General features: G+C 40.4%; 1 protein-coding gene across 3 annotated transcripts in view; it reads left to right on the top strand.

The window, feature by feature from the left end:
• MYPN (myopalladin) overlaps window positions 1-24,565 on the top strand; it is a 101,246-nt gene that overhangs the window by 52,288 nt on the left and 24,393 nt on the right. For 2 of the 3 annotated variants that reach the window (XM_070946342.1, XM_070946341.1), the window contains 6 exons: window positions 1,775-1,798; window positions 6,310-6,426; window positions 10,653-11,022; window positions 12,432-13,043; window positions 15,131-15,275; window positions 22,676-22,768. In XM_070946342.1, coding sequence (XP_070802443.1) covers window positions 1,775-1,798; window positions 6,310-6,426; window positions 10,653-11,022; window positions 12,432-13,043; window positions 15,131-15,275; window positions 22,676-22,768 — 1,361 coding nt within the window. The remainder of the gene's footprint in view (window positions 1-1,774; window positions 1,799-6,309; window positions 6,427-10,652; window positions 11,023-12,431; window positions 13,044-15,130; window positions 15,276-22,675; window positions 22,769-24,565) is intronic. The other variant, XM_070946343.1, reaches the window with a different exon arrangement.

Below are 24,565 nucleotides of genomic sequence, written 5' to 3'. Positions count from 1 at the left end.
TAGTCCTCAAGTCCTCACAATTGAGCCCAAAATTTCTGTTGTTAAGTGAGACATTTGTTAAGTAAATCTTGCCCCATTTTACAACCTTTCTGGCCTCAGTTGTTAAGTGAATCATTTCAGTTGTTAAACTAGTAACATGGTCATTAAGTGAATCTGGCTTCCCCATTGACTTTGCTCGTCAGAAGGTCACAAAAGTTGATCGCATGACCTCAGGACACAGCAACGGTCATAAATATGAACCAGTTGCCAAGCATCTGAATTTTAATCACATGATCATGGGGATGCTGGAAAGGTCGTAACTGTGAAAAATGGTCATGTCACTTTTTTCAGTGCTGCTGTAACTTTGAACAGTTGCTAAATGAACAGTTGTAAGTCAAGGACTACCTGTACTGTAGCATTAAAGAGGTTTTTTCTCCTGCATGTGACTGACAAGCAAATATTTGTAAATAAATTCTGTGAAAACAGCATTTTTAAAGTACCATTAACTCGTGCACTATAGAAATAGTTGTAATAATTGGGACTGCTATTGTTCTCAAAGCACATCAGACACACTCATGTTAATACTGACTCCATGTTACAGATCAAAGTGATAAAGCAGGGAGAAAAATGATTTGAAGAAGCCTCAAACCTTCATATCTGATTGTACCATATGAACAATACAATTGCTTGGATTGTATACAGAAACTGATACAACTGAGAGAATTTAGTTTTTGAAACTTAGTTCACTTTTCCAAAGCTATACCCAGTCCAGCATAGACTTTCATGGACAATATTCTGTACAGAAGGAGCAAATAACTTTTTGGTGAAATGGTAATTTTCTGGATTGTTACCCTTTTGCCCACCTAGGATAAAACATTTAAACTCTGCCCCTAAATCTTGAAGCAAGTTCAGGTTTGGGTTTCACCAATAGAGAAAAAAAATGAAATTAAAATATTGTGGCTATAACTAACGTATGTATATTCTGGCATATCATAGTAAAGATAGTGAAATAGGAGCTCATAATTAACGATCAGCAATTAACAGCAGTGTATTGTAGAATATAGTGCCTTGTTGTGGAGAATACCACACTACAGTATACAACAAGGCATAATCCTAAACCACTACAAATTCATACAAGCCAATGTTATTAGTAATAACCAACTTCTTCAAAGACCAAAGCATTCTTATGGGGTGGATGGCTTGGAATCTAGGTTGTGACTTGTGAGCGAGGTCTTTGGACAGAGTGAGGAGGAATAGAATAGAATAGAATAGAATAGAATAGAATAGAATAGAATAGAATAGAATAGAATAGAATAGAATAGAACAGAACAGAACAGAACAGAACAGAACAGAACAGAACAGAACAGAACAGAAAACAAATTCCTTGGTCACACTTGGCCAATAAAGAATTCTGTTTATTCTGTTCTATTCTGTTCTGTTCTGTTCTGTTCTGTTCTGTTCTGTTCTGTTCTATTCAGGGCCGGATTTTCCTATAGGCTAACTAGGCTTTAGCCTAGGGCCTCAAGATCAAGAGGGGCCTACATTCAAATTGTTAGCAAAATTAAAATTACACTTTCACTATAGGTGAAAGGGCCTCATAAGTGGAATAGCCTAGGGCATCTTTTCATCTAAATCCGGCCCTGGTTCTATTCTATCCATCTATCTGGATTTAAAGAAGCTTCAGCGATACAAATTACTCCCAAAAAATATAGTTTTTCGTGAAAAACTTTGAAAGAACACGATGTGTGTTAAAATAAATACAGAATTAAGTAATGTTGTATTTCTTTTTTATTAGAACCTCGCTCCATGGCTGAGCCAGGTAAGTATATTTATCCCAGTGCACCTGCTTACTAAATTACTTCACTCTTACAGAAATGTTGCTGTGATTAAAAATAAGCAAGCAATGTTTTTTTTTAAAAAATGTATTATTGTAGTTCCTGCTTCACACACACTGAGCTATCCTAGTCAATATGTCCCATACACATAAAGCAAAGAGATTATATTGTTCAAGGAGGATATATTAGAAAAGTTGTGTGATTCTGTTCCAAACATATAAAAAGGGACAGGACTTCAGCCACACAGTTGCAGTGGTCACCTTGATTGCTTTGATGATACCTGCAGATATCCATGGACATGAGCATCTTCCATAACATGAGACTAAATTATTTATAAGTATATTGAAATCTGGAAGAAGTCTGCTTCTTAAGTTTGCCATTAGATATAGGAGACAAGGCCACTGCTCTTTTCTCTGACTTAAAATTCTTGACTACAACAAGTAAGTGTTATGAATTGTGAAATATTCCATTCAACTTCATCTGAATACAAAATACAGAATAACAAGGTTGGAAGGGAACTTGGAGGTCTTCTAGTCCAATCCACAGTTACCCTGAGTCTATTCTGCCCAGAGTTACCCTGTGGTAAGATGGGTGGCCAATAAATGGGTTAAGATGGGTGATAAATAAATAAGGCTCCTGCCCAAGCAGGAGATCCTATATGACCTTTTTTTCCTCAGGTACCAAAAGCCTGTGTGTGCGAAGGCGTGCCAACACCCATAATGCAATGCCCCCTCCAGGCCCTGCCCCCTCATGCATGCATGTGTGACCCCCGTTTTTGTGCTAGCATGCCTCCCTGAAGCCACCTGGAACCAAAAATGGGGCACAGTGTGGCGCTGCACACACACCCTGTGCATGTGTGCATGACCCCTGCACCCCTCATGCATGCATGCACGTCTCTCGGCAGAGACCTGAAAATCAGCTGGCCAGCGGGAGGCGCATGGGCATGCGCGGTAGAGCTAACCTGGACATCGGCTCGCGTGCCTGCAGAGATGGCTCTGTGTGCTACCTGTGGCCTGCATGCCATAGGTTCGCCATCACGGCCCTATATCATTCCAGAAAAATGGTTATCCAATCACTTCTTAAAAACCTCCAGTGATGAAGCACTCGCTGTCAACTTGCAAAGCTTTCAAGTTTTCATGAGCAGGAGGGAGGGAGAACTGAAGTGAATTCCATACATTCTTTCTGACCACAATCATAAGGAGGGTGTTAGGTTTCACAGCCAGCCAGAGTGGTTAATTGGAGAATGTGATTTATGACATAGCCAGAGAGGAGGGGAGAGACGGTCATAGGGGAACGTAAATCTACGTAGGATCAGTCCTGACTGTCTGTCAAGTTTCCGAAAGATGCCCTAATTAATTCATGAGCCACGATCCAAACTTCAAAAGAAATATAGTCATTTATTAGGAGCACCATTCCAGTAATACTGGGATGCAGTCAGGACTGATCCTGCGTAGATTTACGTTCCCCTATGACCCTGTCTCTCCCCTCCTCTCTGGCCATGTCATAAATCACATTCTCCAATTAACCACTTTGGCTGGCTGTGAAACCTAACACCCTCCTTCTGATTGCAGTCAGAAAGAATTCACTTCAGTTCTCCCTCCCTCCTGCTCATGGCAACTTGAAAGCTTTGCAAGTTGACACTCGCAACTTCAGGATGCAAGTCATTCCACTGGTTAATTGTTCTCACTGTCAGAAAACGTCTCCTTAATTCTAGGTTAGATCTCCTTTTGATAAGTTTCCATTCATTTGTTCTGGTCCTGGTTTGGAGAATATGTTCACACACACACACACATACACACACATGTACACACTGTGAAAAAAGCAAGAAGTGCCACAAATAACAACAGAATCATCTACATACCTACTCTGAAAAAGTCCCACTGATTTTAATAGGACTTATTTCCAGGTCACTCTAAATAAAATTCTAAGTCAAGAATATAGCATTATGCTTTCATTTGCTAATGAGGCCCACTTAATTAAAAGGAGCCTATTCTCTGTTAGGTCGGAATATCATTAGCACTGAAAGCTTGGAAAGATGACTAACACTGACCCTGAAGATATTCAAGGGATGGAATTATGCTTCCATTCTCCATCTTTACTAGATGGTCCTTATTTCAAAACTGGGACTTCTGCTCTTTTCCAGCCTTGATGTGAATGAAACAGACCTTATCATGTCCCTTACTTTCTTGGAAGTCAAATGTACACCAGATGATGTTGGATTGTACTATATTTATCCAACTTGCCAGTGGAAGTGTATTGTCACACCTCAACCTGTGCCAATTTTTTTTTCTCTTAACCCTCAGTGCTCCACATTGCTCTCACTCGTGAAATATGAGAGAATCGCTTCAGGCATCCCAGCTCCGAAATTGGAGAAGGCCACGTCAGGCATTCTCCCTCCAAAGGGGAACCCTGACTGCGACTATTTTTTTCAGTGACTTCAGGACCAAAACAGTGGATCTGAGTCAGTGATGGATGAAAGGGCACAAGAACCTCATCCAGGGACTGTGGAGTAGCGACACTGTGATTAAGGCACACTAAGTGTGTCCTATAAATGGCTTTGGAGGAACAAAAGCATATTTGTCTGTACCTTTCATGAGAGAGCTTTTTGTGGCCTGGCATGAACAGCCAGTTCCTCACAAGCTGGTGGTCTGCCCACTTGCCAGAACGTTGAGGGGACTCATCCTTAGGGTTACAATTTCCCTTTCCTTCTAAAGTGCATGGGTTGCCCTTTCTCTGAGCAGTTGAGCAGATTTGGTTCTTGTGGAACTCAAAACCCTTAGTGGTGGTGGTGGAGTCTATAGGGCCGTGACGGCGAACCTATGGCGCGGGTGCCATAGGTGGCATGCGGAGCCATATCTGTGGCCACACAAGCGTTGCCCTAACTCAACTCCAGCGTGCGTGCGCGTGCCAGCCAGCTGATTTTTGGCCTTCTGGGCCCACCGGAAGTCAGGAAATGGGCTGTTTCCGGCTTCCAGAGGGCCTTGGGAGGGGTGGGGGAGGCCGTTTTCACCCTCTCCAGGCTCCAAGAAAGCCTCTGGAGCCTGGGGAGGGTGAAAAACGGGCCTTCTGGGCTTACTGGAAGTCGGGAAACGGGCCATTTCCAGCCTCCGGAGGGCCACAGGGTGGTGGTGGGGCAGCAGTTTTCACCCTCTCCAGGCTCCAAGAAAGCCTCTGGAGCCTGGGAAGGGCAAAAAAACGGGCCTACCGGGCCCACCAGCAACCATTTTGCCGTTGTGTGCCAAAAGCAGGGGGAGCGTGGGTGGGATGTGGGGGGGCATTGAGTTATGGGTATGGGCACGCATGCGTGTGACCCCCCCCGTGCTCCCCCGCTTTTGGCACGCGATGGCAAAAAGGTTAGCCATCACTGCTATATGGTCAAAAAAGTCCAGATGATGGCCACAATGGTCCAATTAAAACTCCTCCCGTTTTTATGTGCGTCATCATCAGGGCCACCATCTGAATTGTTTGGCCTCACCCCATGAGTGCCCCTATTTAGTGAGACACAATGTAGTGGTCATCCTCTTTGGCAACTGTGTAAAACTTAGAGCGGTTCTTTTCTCTACAAAATTCTCACCAAGTTAGTCAAATCTACCAAAGGGATAGGGTTACAAAAATTCTAGCAACTAAATTACATTCAGTTTGGAGCCAATATCTCCCAATAAACAGGAGAAGAACATAGGTAGGAGAATTTTTTTTTTTTTTTTACTTTGTTTCTCACAGCTTCTCTATGAACTGGAGAAAAGTTGATAGTGAAGAATATCCCCTGTTGATATGGTGATATCCAGAATCATAATCACTTGGGGAAATAACTCATACAATAATTTTAAATATTTCTACTTGTGGTCACTGCTTGATGATAACAAGGAAAATCCTTAACCTTTGTTCATACTTAAGAGTCACCCAGATATTGCTTTATTTAAACATATTTGTATATCAGTGATTGCATGACATCTATATGTCATCTGCAGATGCTATATACTAAATAAATAAAAAACCTAGGTACGTGCTCCTCAGAGCCGATAGCTTTCATAGTATCATACTAAGAAAGAGGCGAGATTTGTTGTGCAGGTCTTTAATCCCGTATGTTGTTTTAACTTCAAATCCTAGTTTATCTTCAAATCAGTTAGAGAAGTTATTCAAGGGAAAAAAATTGGCTATTCTGCCAGTCTGTCAATCTTTTTCAAAACTGTAACCCAGTGAAAGATAGAAATCTCCTGTCTGTTTTCTGTATAATCACAAATGAGTTGCACTGAGCAGGAGTGACTGTCCTAAAGTCATCCAGCTGATTTCATGCCTAAAACAGGACTTGAATTCAGAGTTTCTGATTTCTAATCCAGCACTAAACTGCATCTTTTTGTCTCAGTTGTTAAATAATGTTACCAGTTTTGGGTTCTATGCATTTTAGAGAATCATGCAATGTTTTGATGAGATCATGCTATGATATGGTCATTTCATACTTTATGAAAAGCGCTAACTTTCTTACCATGGTTTCCAGAGGAGATCTGCACTTTGGTCATCGCTGAAGTCTTTTCAGAAGATTCGGGAAGTTTTACATGCACGGCGAGCAATAAATATGGGACCGTCTCCAGCTCAGCTCATCTAATTGTTAAAGGTAAGGCTTTAATTTAAGCAACTTAATCAGAGAGACATTCAGTTTTATTATGGTTTTTTTATTGTTGCATTATTTTATTTTAATGGTTTTAAAAGCAGCCTTAGTCTATTATGGCACAGATCCTAGTTACCCGAGAGACAACCTTTCTTTGTTTTCACACATCCTGACATCCCGGGGTCATTTAAGGACCCATCTCTTCAGCAATGCTATCTGATGGGCCCAGGAACAACAACATGGGCAGGTTTTCTTTCTCATATCATCTGGCCCCTGGAACAACATCCCCACAGATGTTCAACCATCCCCAATACCCTTTAAACAGGCCTTGAACAGCTGGCTTTTCCATCAGATCCTGAGTTGAGATGCATCTCATCCTTATGGGATGCATAAGAGTGTCATGGCGCTCCTATGTAACACCTCTCCTGCGTGAGCTGCACTGGCTCTCGGTGGTCCTCCGGGTGCGATTCAAGGTGTTGATGACCACCTTTAGAATGCTCCATGGCTTAGGGCCGGGATATTTACGGGACCGCCTTCTGCCACCAAGAGCCTCCCACTGGCCAGTACGCTCCCACAGAGAGGGGTTCCTCCAGGTGCCGTCGGCCAAACAATGCCGATTGGCGGCCCCCAGGGGGAGAGCTTTCTCTGTGGGAGAACCTGCCCTCTGGAACAAGCTCCCCCCAGAGATACAGACGATTCCAGACTTACATACTTTCCGTCGGGCCCTCAAAACCTTTTTATTTCATCAAGTCAGACTGGCCTAATCTCTCCAATTGTGTATTTTAATTTGGATTTTTAATGGGGGATTTTAACTGTCGGGCCAAATTGTTTAATTCATTTTTAAATTGTTTTTATATTTTGTATTCAATGTTTTTTACTTCTGGCTGTTCACCGCCCTGAGTCCTTCGGGAGAAGGGCGGTATATAAATTTAAATATTAAATTAAATTAAATTAAATTAAATTAAATTAAATTAAATTAAATCCTAGGCTCAGCTATTTTGGGTTAGTTTATGGTATATATGTCTGTTCCCCCTGTTATGATTTTTAAAACGTATTATGGGTTTCTTTTTAAATTTGTGCAGTAGCCAGGATCACCGCTGATTTGGGCAGCTTCTGAAATATAAATAAATATTTAACATCTTTGTTTCATTGTTTTATTATATTTTTTATCATTTTAAATGTAGTTTAAAGGAAGGGAAGGAGGGAGGAAGTTTTAGATTTCAAAAGAACTTTAGTCAACCATATATGACTTTCTGATTATTTATTTTTGTCATTTTGATTCATTCTGATTAGAAGTTATTTAGTGGAACTTTTATTACAAATTACCAATTATATTCCAACAAGAGTTAATTGATTGCAGTAGGCTAAAATAAAGGAAACAGACAGACAAGAATATTTGTTTCAGTGAAAGTTCAGATTTTAGGCCAGGTGAAATTTACAATTTAGACTCTGTCTAAAAATAAAGACTACAAACTGACTCTTGAGTTCTCCCTTCACACTAAGTCATTGTTTATTAAATCATGTTTACATGCTGTGCTAAACTACCAAACCATTTTTTAAAATAAACCAAAAAGTCTGGAACTAAAATCAACCAAATCAACACCAAACATACCATCCTGTGACTTAGTGTGAATCAAATTATTAAGTCATTAGTATGTGTTGCCAATGTCAAATCATCCCTGACATTCTGGGATATAGAAACAGGCCTCTCTCACTGTCTGCCTTCCCGTTTCAGAAAAGGGTGATCATAACTCAGATTTCAGTAAACCTTTCCAGAACTGTGGAAACTGTTTTGCAGAAAGAGGTTTGTGCAAATAGGGAAGAAATTGCAGCCGTACGAAACAGCAGTACGAAACAAAAGAAAATAGGTCAACACTAAACCAATTGATTAAAACATTTGTCATTATCCATATTTCCATGGAGTTCCTTTGTCTTTTTTGTCTTTTGGAGAGAGAATAAGGATGCACCTATTTTTCTGTCAATTAGGATAAACCACTTTGATTTATGTTTCACTCTTTTTCCCAGATAGTGTCAACAGGATTACAGAGAGAGCTACAGAGAGATTAACTAACTATAGATGCTCTCCGTCTATTGTTTCCAACAACGATGCCACTTTCTAAGGAGTCAGAGTATTTCAGTTCTCACTGATTATTCAATTTGTATCCATCTTCTGATCTAATTTATATATTTGGGTCACAGATGGCACTGGAGAGAAAAAAAACAAGTGGAGGGGAAAAATGCTCCCCAACCACAATCTGTCAAAACAGTCTCTCCATCAGCAGCAATTAGAGGTTTTCTCCAATTAAAAAATTGCAGAAGAAATCATGTATTTGTGAAAGAGCCATTTGGAAAGGGAAAAAAAATGTGCGTGGAAAATGCAAATAAACCATAGTTACTTTTAGGAAAAAAACTTTTAGAAAATTGCATACAAATGCTTTAAATTTAGGAAAAGTTGCAATCAATCAATGGGTATGCATGATATAAGGATAATTTTTTAAAAAAATATTTATTTATTTATTTATTTATTTATTTATTTATTTATTTATTTATTTATTTATTTATTTCAACTTGTATACCGCCCTTCTCCCCTAGGGGACTCAGGGTGGTGAACATCCAAACTTAAAACACACTAAAAATAAATTAAATCATCGGCATTTCCAATTTTAAATCCCAGATCTGCAAAATCGAAAAGTTCCCAATTTAAAACCCAGAATTAATAAAATCGAAAGTTTAAAAACCCCCATTAAAACCATTTTAAGCTAGGCCAGCTTGCTGGAATAAGTAAGTCTTCAGGGCCTTTCGGAAAGCGTGGAGGTCCGGGATCAGTCATATTCCAGGAGGTAGCTCATTCCACAGATTGGGTGCCCCCACAGAGAAGGCTCTCCCGCTGGGGGCCGCCAGCCGACATTGCTTGGCCGACGGCACCCTGAGGAGACCCTCTCTGTGTGAGCGTACTTGGCCGGTGGGAGGTAGTCGGTAGAGCAGGCGGTCTCGCAGGTATCCCAGCCCTATGCCATGGAGCGCTTTAAAGGTGAGAACCAACACCTATAAAACGGCCAAATAAAAATTGACAAGATCAATACAGGTTTCCTCTATATTGATCTAGGGGCAACAACACATGTTAAAAAAAAAATGGGACTTCAGTCACGCCATCACAGATGTCATCTTGACTTTTTTTCTCCTCTGTGGATTCCCTTGGATCAATTCAATATTCCTAATCTGTGCCCAAAATGTACATTTCTATCACCCAACAATATTTATTTTCTTCTATTGCTATTGATATATTTAAGCATGATAATCTAGGCATAATCAGGCAATTCTTGGGGCCCCCATGTTACATGCTGTTCTGCAAACTGCACCGGCTGCCAATCTGCTTCTGAGTCCAATTCAAAGTGTTGGCTATCACCTTTAAAGCCCTTCAGGACATAGGTCCAGGCTATCTGAGAAACCGGCTCACCCCAATGGAATTAGACTGCCCCACCTGTGCTGGCAGAAGGGGCATGCTTGCAGACCCTTTCAGCCAAGGAATTTTGGCTGGGGAAGTCCAGAAGAGCCTTTCCTAGCATGGATCAAAAGGCCTTGAAGACGTGACTGCCAACTAACCTGGGTCCCTAATGGGGATGTGGCATGTTGGAAGTGGCTAATGGAGTAGATAACACCCCACCTCCTCCGTGTGTGCACTTTGCTCCTTCCTTCTCCAACCTGCTGTCAAGTTTCAAGGTCGTCTCAAATAAATTGCATTTCAAACAAAGTCTTTGAAGAAAAACTCCTATTTATTAAGCACGACATTTCTACACCCGACTCCATTGAAGCCAACACTGACTTCCAGACCCAAAACCCTCCCTTTCCGTTCCCCACTCCCCTGCATTCATTGGCCATCTTCCAAGTCATTCTACCCCTAATCTACTCCAGCTCAAAGGAATTTCCCCCCTCCCATCCCATCTCGTAGGGGATATTATCTCCAGGGAAAATAAGTAGGTGAAAAGTCAAACGTCCTTTTCCAGATGCCTCCGCTTCTCCTTCTTATGTCAGCACTAGAGTAAATGCTGCTTGAATTGCTGACACCTGCTTAGTTTTATCTTAATTGAATTTTTTTCATTTAAGATATTTATTTATTGTTTTAATGTTCTATACTGCATGTTATTCAATGTCTGTAAGCTGCCTAGAATCGCCTTTGGCAAGATGGGCAGCATACAATTTTGATAAATAAATAAGCAATGCTTCTGTTGTAGGGCCTGTGGACCAGACAAGTAATGCTGCTCTTCATACCATAAGTTCTCTCAATTTAGTGGCTTCTGAACACCAGCCTTCAGCGTCTACCCCTTCACTTTCATTGGTGGATAACCCTCCAAAACCTAAATTGGAAAGTGTTCTGGTAAATCACAATGAGCCCCGGTCAAGTTCCAAAATTGGCCTTCGTGTGCACTTTAAACTCCCTGAAGATGAGAAGGGAAGTGAAACATCATCAGAAGATGGAAGCGGACTTAAAAATCAAGCCAGACCAAACAGTTTTCCAAATAAAATCAATGGACAGGCTTTTAAGCTTCAGGAGCCCTCTTCACCCTCCAAAGAGCCACCACCTCTCCTGGCTAAACCTAAACTGTAAGTAAGAAAATACTGGTTGGAACATATTTAGTGCTGGAGGGACATCCCATTATAAGTTCAATTTATCTCTTCTTGCTTCATACAATTAATACAGCATTGGACACCTGGGGTGAGGAGGGGTAGATTATTGCTCTTCGTTTCCTAACTTCTTCAATATCTTTGTACATTTGAAGCCAATCAGAACACAAAGTAATAGAGAAGTTACTTGTGAATAAATACTTAAGCATCAAGCTTGCAGAAAGTGAAATATGTTGTCAATCTGGAAATATTATTTTGCTATAGAACAACGATGTCCAACCTTGGCAACTTTAAAACCCGTGGACTTCAACTCTCAGAATTTCTCAGAGTTGAAGCCCATGGGTCTTAAAGTTCTCAGGGTTGCACATCCCTGGTATAGAACAATATTAGGTCTCCACATTCTTTGGTAATACCTGAAGAATAAAGGATATCTACAAAGGATGCTAGCTAGGATGCTTCTGGTGAAGTTTTCTTGTGACTGCCTCTAAGGGGTTTAATGAGGTGGGTAAAGGGAAGACAAAAAAAATCCGTTGAGTGGTTGTGGCTGTGTGATCATCCTTTTATTGATGTATCATTTGCAACACACATAAAGAAGGACAGGCTTTGATAACCTGTCCTTCTTTATGTGTGGGCCTGGTGGCTCAGCAGACTAAAAGCATTGTGATTAACACCAGCTGTCTGCAATTACTGTAAGTTCAAATCTCACCAGGCTCAAGGTTGACTCAGCCTTCCATCCTTTCTAAGGTAGGTAAAATGAGGACCCAGTTTGTGGGAGCAATAAGATGACTTTGTATAAATATACAAAAGTATGAAGGCTATTGCTTAACGCATTGTAAGCCACCCTGAGTCTCCGGAGAAGGGCGGCATATAAATCAATTTTTTTCAAAAAAAAAAAAAAAAAACACAGTCATGGCTGCCATCTTGATTCTTTTGACACCTCCACCCCCCAGTAGATGTCCCTGCTTATCTCACTCACAAAAAATTATTGTGAGATTCAGATTACGATGTTCCCTATGTTCTTCCATTGCCTTTCCCACATTTTTACATTCTTACTATTGAAATTCTATGAAGGGGCAGAAGAAAAGACAAAATAGGTATTCCGTGTCTTTTGATTAATAGACTTTCTGGCTGGAAAAAAAAAATGAAAAGTATTTAATTAGAAGGAATTGATAAGATCCCTGTAGGTAGAGAAATAATCTGTTTGTAATACATGGGATTTGGATTTTGGATCGTTTGCTGTGCCTTTTTCCAGTTCTTACTTGCTCTAAAAAAGGCTTTGAAATGCAAGGCAAAATGTATAATTTTGATTTGGTTTAAAAAGTAGAGCTTAAAGCCTGTTCAAGCACCCTGTAATATAAATTGCATCTATTTTTATTTTTTGGATACAGGGATGCCACCCAGTTAAAACAACTACACAATCAGGTGTTGTTTGAGCAACAGCAAATCCATCAACCATCTCACCCAGTTCCACCAGAGTCATTATTCAATACTGGCCCAGGAAAATCTGCTACTTTGCCCATTCAGCATCAGCACCAGAAGCAACCTGCATCAGCTACACACAAGCAGAACAAGGTTCCTTCTACACAGACGTTCACATATACCCGACCTAAACAGTTCCTGGCATCTCAAAACACCTCAGCAGCTAGTAGCCCTTCTAGCTCCTCTGTGTCTTCTTTCAGCAACGTACCTCAAGGAACCCAGAAAACAACGAAGAAGGAAAACCTCTTAGTATCTCCTCCACCGGCCCAATCAAGATCTCCAGGAAGGTTGACAAACCAAATGGAGCAGCTTCTTCCAAGTCCCAGAGAACATGTGTTGCCACCACTTCTGCTCTCTGTGTCTAACATGAACCAGTTCCAGCCCCAAAATGTGCTTCCTACACCTCTGTCTCCTACTGGTCGGATTCAGAATCCCGTAGCTTTCCTGAGTGCTGTTCTACCTGCGCTTCCTTCTACACCCCCAACAAATGCCATGGGTCTGCCTAAATGTGCACCTGCTATGTAAGTAATGCAAACTTTGAATGATCAGTCAGTAAAAATATGCTGATCTGGCTATCTGTTCACTCAGCAAGTTAAAGCAGCCCTCCTCTCCTCCTCCTTCTCTGTCTTCTCCTTCTCCCTTCCATTCCTCTCCTTCTTCTCTCAGATTACTGTTTTACTTATTTTTCTTTTTTTTTAATTGAAAAGTTTTACAAAAAAAAATACAAAAATTTTCTTCCCCCCCATGTTCCCCCCACCCTTTCCCCCCCTCATCCCCCCCTCCCCCAGACTTCCCAGAGCAAAATACAAGGTATTTCATTTAATCAATCATAAACTAGATTAAACTACTTATCCTCAAAGTACTAACTCCCCCCCTGAAACCTTAACTCCACTATAGATAGCCTAATACTTCTAATACTAACATTCATTCATAAGCTATTTGATATTTTCTTGTCTGATACTTATTTTGAATATAATCAATCCATCTTCTCCATTCCGATACATATCTTTCTTGCGTGTGATCCTTCAAGTACGCTGAGATTTTCGCCATTTCTGCTAGGTTTGTTACTTTCAATATCCACTCTTCAATAGTAGGCAAAGAGTCCTTCTTCCAATATTGAGCTACCAACAGCCTAGCTGCTGATATTAAGTTCAAAATCAATTTAGTCTCTAATACTGTGCAGTCCGTAATTATACCCAATAGAAACAATTGAGGAGTAAATTTCAACCTTCTTTTCAGAATGTTCTGCATCCCCCACCAAATTTTATTTTTCTTAATATCTTAGGATCATCTTTGTTCCCTGAAATTGGCTTGACAAGACAGGATATTATATTTTAAAATGTGTAGTTGCAATAGTGTGATTTCATTATTTATAATTAAAGTCATAGGAGTTCTAGTCCCACAATATTTAGAGCAGGGGTCTCCAACCTTGGCAACTTTAAGACTGGTGGACTTCAACTCCCAGAGCAAAGCTGGCCGAGGAATTCCAGGAGTTGAAGTCCACCAGTCTTAAAGTTGCCAAGATTGGAGACCCCTGATTTAGAGGGTTTAGTCTAGTTTAATGTATTGAAAGATGGCTTTTAAAAACTGGTCGCCATGATACGAAACAAATGCTGAGACTTCAGAAAGTGTGTATAGAAGAGAAACAAAGATGACAAGGGGTGTAGAAGCTAAATCATATGATGAACTGTTGAGGGAGTTCAGTATACCTAGCCTAGTGAAGAGAAGGATTGGAGGGACAAGTCTTCTAGTACTTGAGGTGCCGTTAGAGAAAAGGGGGGATTGACTGATTCTCCAAAGCACCAGAGAGGGCAAGCCAAGATTTAATGGGTGGAAGCTTGTTAAAGAGAGATCAACCCTGGAAGTAAGGAGAAATTTACTGACAGTGAGAACAATTAATCAGTGGGAAAGCTGGCATTCTGGAGCTGTGGGTACTCCATTGCTGGAGGTTTTCAAAAGTAGCCTGGACAACCATTTGACTGAGATGGTATAAGGTCTTCTGCCTTGAGCAGGAGGTTGAACTAAGTGACCTCTGAGGTTCCTTCCAATGCTATGATTCTGTGTTCTATGTTTTAAAAGTCCATGCTTCAAATCCATGAGGAGGATTCCATGATACATCAACACAACCTCTCTAATAAAGCCATATGGCCTTTTATATAGCCATAAAAAGCAACAAAAAATCAAGTCTGTGTAGCAATAATGATAGCAGACATTTGTTTTAGTATAATATTGTATTGCCTTTGTTTCTAGTATAATATTGTATTGTTCTAGGCATTTGTTCTAGAATAATATTGTATTGATAGGTTTTTCTAGTACACCTAGATTTTATTTCTATTCTATATTTGTATTGCTGGTGTAAATTTCTTCAGCATTTGTAAACTAGATTGTATATGAATTCCAAGCACCAAATAGTGGAAGCCACTTTTTTAACAAAAAGCAATATGGAAAAGAAGATCTCTAAAGACTCAGATATCACAGGATTCAGAGACCGTCCGAGATAGTGAGTCAGCTTCCAGCACTTTCAAGTCTTCTTGTTTTTGTCCCTCGGAATAGCTGATGGATTAATTCAGTGCTTAAGCAGGTGTTAAACCGAGTCTCAATTTCACAGGGGAAGCCATGGAATGCTGAAGAAAAATCTCAACCCTTTGCAGTCATCAACAGAGGATGCCATGAAAGATCACAAAGCCGCCGTTATGAAAGGTTTAGAGAAACGGCTGCATTTATGGAATGACGAATCTTTCCACAGTCAACAGGTCAGTTTGCCGGCTAAACTGTTAAAATGTGTGTGTCCCTGAAATGTCAAAAACCTGGGGCTGTTACACCTGGAAAAAGGAAACCTCTCTGGTAGTGTGGCATTCAATGGGCAAAAGGTGTTGATTGCATCAAATGGACCCACTGGGCAGAAAAAAGAGGTAAAATTCCATCCAAGACATACACTCCCACACCCTGTTCCAAAGTCCCAAACTTGGGGACTGATCCAAGATCAGTCATGTGATCATACAAAGTGTATGTGAATGTTTCTTGCTTACAATCACTATAGGATATCACAATTTGTCTAAGACAGGGATGTCCTATGGACTAATGGACTTCAACTTCCAGAATTCCCCAGCCAGCATGGTAGGCTGGGGAATTCTTGGAGTTGAAGTCCACTGGTCTTAAAATTGCCAAGGTTGGACACCCCTGGTCTAAAGCATACATATTTGTCAATGATTAATAGTTGTTTATACCAGAGCTGTAAATAGCATGGTTTCAATTATATTGGAATCAGCCATTTCTCCCTCCCGATGAGGGGACTTAGGTTGACTTGGAGGTGAATCTTTAATTCCAAATGATGCATACTCAATCACTAAGTACTCCAATGACTTCCAGTCGAGAAAATTCTCTCACATTGCAAAGGTGAAGGTCCTGTCTCAGTGCCTGGAGGTTCTTACATTCTGGATGGTGAGCACTGTAGGATCAGGCTTAATCCCGGCAAGATAGAATGATTATGGGGTCCATTTTGGTTATCTTCTATCTTTGATTGTAGATTAGATTGCATCATCCTGCATGGATTTAGTTTGTAACTTGCGGGCCCTCATGAGTTCATGGTTCCTTAGCTTTGGCTAAGAGGGCCTTTGCACAATTGCATCTGGTGCGACAGTTATGATTTGCCTTTGTTTGGGAGGCCCTGCTCACAGTCACTCCTGTCTTAATCACCTCTTGTCTGGGCATTTGCAATGCACAACTCCAACTGATCCAAAATGCAGCAGCACAAGTAGAGATGGGAACTCCAGCTTCTCCTATATAAGCTTTGAGAGTTGCATAAGTTACCAGTTTCCTTCCGAGTGCCATTCAAGAGGTTGGTTGTCACCTTTAAAATCCTACATAGTTTACAATCTGGCTATCTGTGTGTCTACCTTCTCTTGATGACTTCTTCTTACCCTGTAAAATGAGGAATGGTGGGATCTCTCCAAGTTCCTCCTCTTCAGGAGTGTCATCTTCAGGTACCTTTCTCAGTAGAGCTACCACTTTCTCAGTAGAGTATCACCTGATCAATTTTGCAGAAAGCCATTAAAACTCACAAATTCCAAGAAATATTGGGAAACAGATTTGTTGTGGCTTGTTGTGATTCGTATTAAAAGGAATCCTCCTGATACGGATTTCTGTGTCCTATTGCTGTTCCACTGGGGCAAGGGCTGCTGCTGATCCTTGTGGCATTGATTACTACTTCAATTTTCTAATGGAAGAATATAAATATCTCAGAATCCTGTTTGAGTGACATAAATTGCATTAAACAAAAAACCATGCTTAATATGGAATGCGTCAACAATATACATCAACAAGAGATCATACTGTACATTATTAAGACAAGATTATATTGATATTTAACTGCTGTTACCAGCACAATCCATTGTACTAAGTTATATATTCAGGCTGTGGCCTATCTTGCAAGGTTATTGAAGACATCACTGTTTCTCCCATTAGTTTTCTTTTTATTAACAACAAGCAATAGTGCTAAGCTTATTCTTTGGGAGGAAATAAACCACCAGTTTTTCCCAGAATATCTCTAGATCAGGACCCAGAGGCATTCTGGCAAAATGAAAGCAGCAGCTGGGACACCTGTCCTTAGTAAGGGTCTTCTCTGGACGGAGGGCTGCCAGCTGTCCCTGCTGCAACTGCCAAAGAAGCACCAGAGGAAGATTGAAAAGGGTATCAGAAGGTAGAACAGTGCACCTGCTCCAGTCCATCACTGATCTTGTATACAAGATCTTGTTTATTTATTTCTGTAATTAATATATTTTGTTAGACAAGGAATACAAAACTAGAAGTGGCTTGGGAGCACATTCCTCAGCTCCAAACGGTACTACCAGGTATTTTCTTGGAAACTCTAGTAGAAGGTATCACCAAGGAAAGGAGAATATGGAACCTCAGGGTATCAGCCTCACAAGAGAGACCAGAGCAGGAAATCAAATCCCCAGAAAGACTAAAACTATTTTTGTTGAGATGGGCTATAATAATAGAATCTTGCAAGTCTGAGCATCCTATACCTCTTCTTCCTTTTTATAGTCCGGTAAATTATGGCAATACCAGTCTGAGGCACTTATGAATGTTATCTGGACATTCTGGTTTAACTCCTTTCCACCTAGCTTCTACGTATCTTCATCAAAGATGGTATTCAGCCAGTTCGGACTGGTTCACCCGAACCGGTAGCGGAAATCGTGGGTGGGCCCGGTCACCCGCCCTGGCTCTATGCTATCCTATTTAGGGACATTTTTGAGGCCGGGCGCATGCACCAGCCAAGGGTGTAGACGGGCGCATGCACATTTGCGAACCGGTAGGGAAAGTAAGTGAATACCATCCCTGATCTCCATCAAGGTCATCTTACTTATTCTCTACATTGAAGCCCCCACAGCCATTTCAAGAGCCACTTTGCCCACGCTTGCTTAAATCTGAAGGCAAATTGCCGCCTCCTTAAGGTGCAAAATATAAGCTACTGTACATTTATAGCTAAAGTAGACACATTACTGTATTTAAAAAAAAAAAAACCTACTCGATTCAGCCTTGTGATTGTCTGCATCCTCTTGGTGACCTCCTCATCCAAATTTAAAGAGTGACATTGGGCTACCCAAAGTTTGCCTATTTCTGGGCCAACAACGCCAAAGACTAGTATATTTCTTCGAACAGGCCAGTGTCGTCATGTTCATTTAATATCTCAACAATCCTATTGTTTTCTTTTATTTATTTGACCTTATGTCTTTCATAAAATTCAGAAATGGAAAAGAAAGAACTAGGCTTCCAATGTGCAGAGGGATACTCTTCATTTTGGCAGGCTTGCACAGTGGGCAATTTTGTCTTTCCTAATCGAACTCTAAATTCGGCATGGCAGCCACTTCCTTTACCAAATAATCTACCGGTAGCAAACAGAGGCCAGATCCATAGATGGGTCCAAGGACAGGGTCAAAAATGTCAAGATGACAACACGTATTTTAAAATGGGGCTGCCCTATTTATACAGCCACCATTTTGATTCTTTTAATACACACATGAATACACCAGAGAGCTGGCTGGCAGATTGAGAAATAAATATATAAAAATCCAGACTGGAATCACCCCAAACAGTATAGGTCTTTTCCCCTTCACACCCCCTTTGTGACTTCAATTCAGCTGTGAAAAAGCCAAAAGGAAAAAAAAGAAATGCTGAGGCTACAGTAGCCTCACTCTCCCATCTCTGTCTGGAAGTAAAACATCTCTGTCTGTCTGGAAGTAAAACTGAAAGTTTTATTCAGGACTTCTCAGCATGTACAGGTAACAATAAAAGACCTGGCATGGCAAGGCAAAAACTTGTTAATTAGAATAGAATTGAATAGCATCCCAATGGTATAATTCTACTTTAGCATGCTGGGTCAACCTAGGTGGAGACTTAACTTTTTAATGTAATTATAGCTAAGTCACTTTGCAACTGACCAGTATTTTGGCAGAGATGAGATCTCAGACTCTTAGACTTACTATTTTATTGAATCTGGAACTGAGCTGTCTTCCTGCAAATAGATCCCAGGGCCAAGTGGGGTAAAACAAGCCAAATTAAACTGAGTAAATACAACCACATGACAGATTGTGAAATAGTTCCATGAATACCTTTGGTATGATTAAAGAGATGTTTTTCACTTAACTTTATATGCGGAGTCCCACATACCAGTGTTGTCAACATTGTGATACTTGTAGATGGTCTTCAACTCTCCATATCTACCTACTTACCAGAATGAAAGGAACCCTATAGAAATGAACATTAGCAACACCACAACTAATAAGTGTTTGAGTCTCTTCCTTTGGATTGAGCTACTTAATCATTTCTAGTTAATCAGAGGCACATGGCATATTTGAACAGATGGCAGAAACAAGGGTGCTAAAGTTCGTACTTGCTGAAGGAAATAGTAAGATAAATTGCTGAAAAGATGATAAAATATCACCCGGTTTTTGCATTAGTGATATGGCTCCTTTAGAAGCCTCCCTCATTCTGCATTCACCAAACGAGCAGATGAGAGCACAAGTTATTTACATACAGTATGGCTGGTTGTATAAATTCACTTCCTGTTGGAAGAATTGTCCATCTGGGTTCAGTTCCAAGTGGGGAAAAAGACACTGGATTCATGGAAGTTGCTTGGAAAGAAGGTTAATTGATGAACAGGATCACATGCCTTGGAGATCTTGGGTGAAAAAAAGGGAGGAGATGCTGAGAGTGCCTGGGCTATGTACCCTCTCTTGGGCTTTGAATTTGAGCTTGTGTTCTGATTGGTTGTCAGACTCCCATGGGGCCACGCAAGGGAAACTTTATAGGTTGTCTTTTGAGTCCCAGGCTTGGTTGACTCTTGCTGGGTGATGATGTAATGAAAGGGCTTTGGGCAATTCCTACTATGGCTCTGCTTCTGCCTGAAGGAGATAGATCTTTATTGTTATGCAGAATAGACTGGCCCAGGCCTTAATGGCCCATTGACAAAGGTGGGGGGGGGGCTGAGTTTCTGCCTCCCTTTTAGGGAAAATATTCTGCCCTTTTAATATTTCCTAAAATATCTCATTTTCCTAGGTGAGGGGTGGATGCTAACTTCCTGCATGCCTATGCACGCTTACTTGGATTCAGCTCAAGTAATTAAATCCAATAGGATTGTCTTTAGAGAGCAGAAGCACCAGGTTACAACTTTATCACCATTCTGATGGACTGATTATTATTCTCATCATAGTTTCAAGCAAACGTTCAAAGGCAATTCCACACTAGTAACCTACTCTGCCATATACTAGGTAGTTCTCATCTTATGACCGCAATGTGGGCCAGAATTTCCACTGCTAATCAAGGTGATTATTAAATGAGTCATGCCCAATTTTATGACTTTTTTTTTGCCACAGTTGTTAAATTACTGCAGCTAAGTGAATGATACGATTGGTAAGCAAATCTAGATTTTCCCCATTGAACTTTGTTTGTTGAGCTGGGAAGGTCGCAAATGGCAATCACATTATCCCAGGATGCTGTAACCATCATACATTCATGCCAGTTGCTGCACGCCTGAATTTTTATCATGTGTCCGTGGGGATGCTGCAGCAATCATAAGTGTGAGCATCAGTCATATTTACAATGCTAGTTTAACTTTGAACAGTCACTAAATAAACGGTTGCAAGTTGAAGAGTCATCCAGTCATTGTTGTGCAATATATCAAAAATAAAACAGGTTGGTTTGTTCTTTAATTTCCCTAGCAGTGACTGAGTGATGCTATAATATAAGATGTTATAAACCACTAATTTGAAAATAGTCTATGTATCCTTCTCACTTCCTCTTTTATTAAAAGAAGCCCACCTAGGCTTGCATCAGAAAGTTAACCAGTTTCAGACCTGGGAAATGGGAAAAATTAGAAAATTCCAAGATTGTAGGAAAGACTGGGAAACTTAAAATAATACCAGAAAAGACATCCAGTCTTTCCCTGTTGCTGTCAAGGAAACTACATGGACATTCCCAAGCCATTATAAGGAGAGAGCCTGATTTGAGGGAAACTTAGTTTTACTTTTTCTTTGCGTTGTTGAGTAAGGTAATGACCACTGAAGCAAATGCGATTCTACCAGGGAAAATAATTCCTTTATAATAGTAAATGCCAAGAGGAAGATGAACGCCTCAGCATGTTGCACATCATAATAGGAATCGTTGACAAAGACATTAAATGATCAGAAGACATTAAATGATCTGGCACATCTGGATATGGAATCCTTGCTAGTCCAAAATTGTTCAGTTAAGAAAATTGAGTGATGATATTTTTGCCCCTATCTGAAGCATTGGTCTATTGAAGGGAATGGATAGATAATAATGAAATTCTGCAATGGTTTTAATATGCTTACTATAAGGGACCTGTTTTTAAAATACTAGTGGGAAAGAAGATTCTATCCAGACGCTATCTGAGATATTATCTGGGAAACACACAGGTTATGAAAAACCAAACTTTGCAAATCTCAAGCAAGGTGGAACAATGATGGTGGAGAATCTTACTTTTGGCAAAAAGAGAAGGACAATTTGTGAAGGAGGAAGGATACAAAGGTTGGGAAAAAGGCAGTGGTGAACAGTTAGGTATAAACTGAAAAAAACATGCAAAATATGCTTTGTCACTCCCATTATTAATCTACTTTAAAAACACAGATAGCTGGATATTGTTTATATTAGACTGCAATTTTTCTAATATTTTGCAATCTTGATATATTTCCAAATTTTGATTGTGATCCTATAGTTTCCCCCAGAAGAAGTCATTGAACTGGAAAGATCTGGGATCTATTTTCAGTTTTTGGAAAATGTGCAGTCCCATTTTTTAAAGTGTGTGTCTGTATAAAAGCGTATATACAAATACAGGGATTTTACAATTACAAATTGTAATGTGTAATTATAATTGGAAGACCTGTAGGACCACATTAGATATAGATCTTCAGGGAGAAAATTAGTCTGCTAAGAGTCAGCAACAACTTGATGGTACATAAAAAAAAATTTAAAAAGCAAAATTATATCATATCTTTTATGGGAGCATATGGGAGCAAACAGATCATGTTTATTTATAGTGCATGTATTATTTATTTACAGTTACAGCTCTTATTTTTAAATCTTTGATAATATCTCATGTTTAATAATACAAATAGCCAAAAAAATAGCAATAGCATTTGGACTTATATACCGCTTCATAGTGCTTTACAACCCTCTCTAAGCAGTTTATTGAATCACCATATTGCCCCCAACAATCTGGGTCCGTATTTTACCAATCATGGAAGGATGGAAGTCTGAGTCAACCTTGAGCCAATGAGAATTGAACTGCTGGCAATCAGCAGAATTAGCCTGCAATACTGCATTCTAACCACTGCGCCACCACGGCTCTCTTATAGCAGCCCACAGTTGCCTACCAAGGATGTGTATCCATGTGTTTGTATGCACATACACGAACATTTGCACATATATAATATGCAACCTGTAAAATATTCTATGCTACCTCAGTTAAAACTTAAATAAATTATACTATCTAGTAGCAATTAAATCCTAAATTTGCTTTTACCTCTGAAGCTACCTTCTGTTCTTCATTCTTTCAATAAAATAATGCCCATAAATGTCATCATAACTTTTTCCTCACGCAATTTTCCTCATTCCTCGTTCCCTCCGCCAGAAAACAGCCTATGATGAAAATCTGGCTCACGGGCTACAGGGACCCAGCCCTCATTCCCCAACTTTCAACTTTACCGCTGAGGAAGTATCCCAGGTACAGCCTTCCTTTCCAACACATGTGTGCCTCATATGTACAGTACATATGTTCAGTAGAATGCAAAGCCTGAAATTTAACTTCTGCCATTGAAACGAGGTTGGGTATTTCTTACATTAAAATGAGCTGTGATCATGCTTGATTATTCATGGTAAGTATTTTAACAGCAGCCAAAGGTGTTAATTACAAGAAATCTGGGTTCAAAGCAAAGGTATTCCATAAACTACAAAAAAGGTCCAAATTCTAAAACCCTGTTGGAACATGGTTTAGTGTGTTTGCATTCTGACCAGAGGGCATTCAAGCAGCTGATGAGTTAACTGTTGTTTAACTGTTAATGTTGTTAACTCAAGATTTACAATCCATTACATTCTAAAGTTAAGTAACATTTCCATATTTTATTTTGATGCATTTTCAATTTACATATTTTCAGTTTGCAGCCTTCACTGCAATTAAGAATCCCCACCCTGTATCAGTTCTATAGACTATTCTTTTGACATTTTCTACAGAGCAAAAATGTTCTAATTCCTTGACATAAAGTCTATATATTACAGAAATCATTGTATGAGCATTATAACTGCCTGGGTTTCTTGCATTTTGCAAGGTAGCCTTCTGATCTGCTGCCATGTATATCATCTGTTTATATTATTCTCAAGTCCTTACGGTGACGGTACTGAAGCTAAAATATGTCAGGGTCTCTGAAACTAAAAATCAGAGCTGTCTAGCTAGAGGATATGATAAAAAGTAAGGATAGTAGCCACAATGGTGTGATCAAAGTCTACCTGTTTTTATGTGTATTTTATGTATGATATACATAAAAAAGCAGGTAAAGCTTTGATCACACTGCTGTCCCTGCCATGTTGACATTTTTGACCGTGCTCTACAGGCAGCCTTGTGTAAAATTATTAGCACCAAAAGGTTGTGGAGACTAGATTTCTGAGAGATGAAAGACAACCCTGGTTTAGGCTGGCATTAAATTTAAGGATAATGGAGGTTTACCTCAGAAGGCAATAATAATGTTTTCAATAGCCGTATTTACTATTTACTGGTTTTGCTCAAAATTGTTACTATGGATAAATGTATTTGATTGCCCGAGACCAGCAGTTTTGCTTTCCTAGTTTTAAAGACCTTTCATAACAACAAAGAGAAGTGACTAACTGAGATAAGAATTGGTCCATTTTGTAAAGCAATCTGCTGAGGTATCCTTTGTGAAAGACAAAATTAAACAAGGTGAAATCTTATAAGCCTGGAGTTTGTCTGCCAATTGGGGAGCAACCATGGAGCAGAGCTAACCCAATAATCTTGAAAGTAATAGGACTCCCACCTAGCAGCTGGACTTCTGGCTGCATTTTTACGGTTGTGTCATCTTATGGTTACAGTTCCTTTTAAAGGGCAATTTAACAGTCAGAACAGGTCAGGGGTGGGCTGCTGGGGGTTTGCAGGGGTTCGGGAGAACCTCTAGCTAAGATTCTGTGCAGTTCGGAGAACCCCCAAATCCCACTCCTGGCTGACCCTGCCCGCCCTGCCCCTCCCCTCCCAGGAGTCCCCACATGGCCTGTTGTGGATGCAGGTAAGTGTAGGACATGTGCGGAGGCTCAGGGAGGGTGAAAAATGGGCCTACCGGAAGTTCAGGAAGGCCAGAAACGGGCCTATTTCCGGCCTCCAGAGGGCCTCCGGAACCTGGGGAGGCTGTTTTTGCCCTCCCGGAGGCTCAAAGAAAACCTCCAGAGCCCAGGGAGGGCAAAAATGCCCTCCCACCGTGGTGCAGGAGGCCGACTAGGTTACGTCCACCATGGCCAC

Source organism: Pituophis catenifer, unplaced genomic scaffold, assembly GCF_029215685.1.
Source record: "Pituophis catenifer annectens isolate HBS135680 unplaced genomic scaffold, rPitCat1.0.hap2 SCAF_6, whole genome shotgun sequence".
Classification (NCBI taxonomy): Eukaryota; Metazoa; Chordata; class Lepidosauria; order Squamata; family Colubridae; genus Pituophis; species Pituophis catenifer.
Note: the sequence above shows the minus strand (reverse complement) of the source record. Positions and strands in the feature narration are given on the sequence as shown.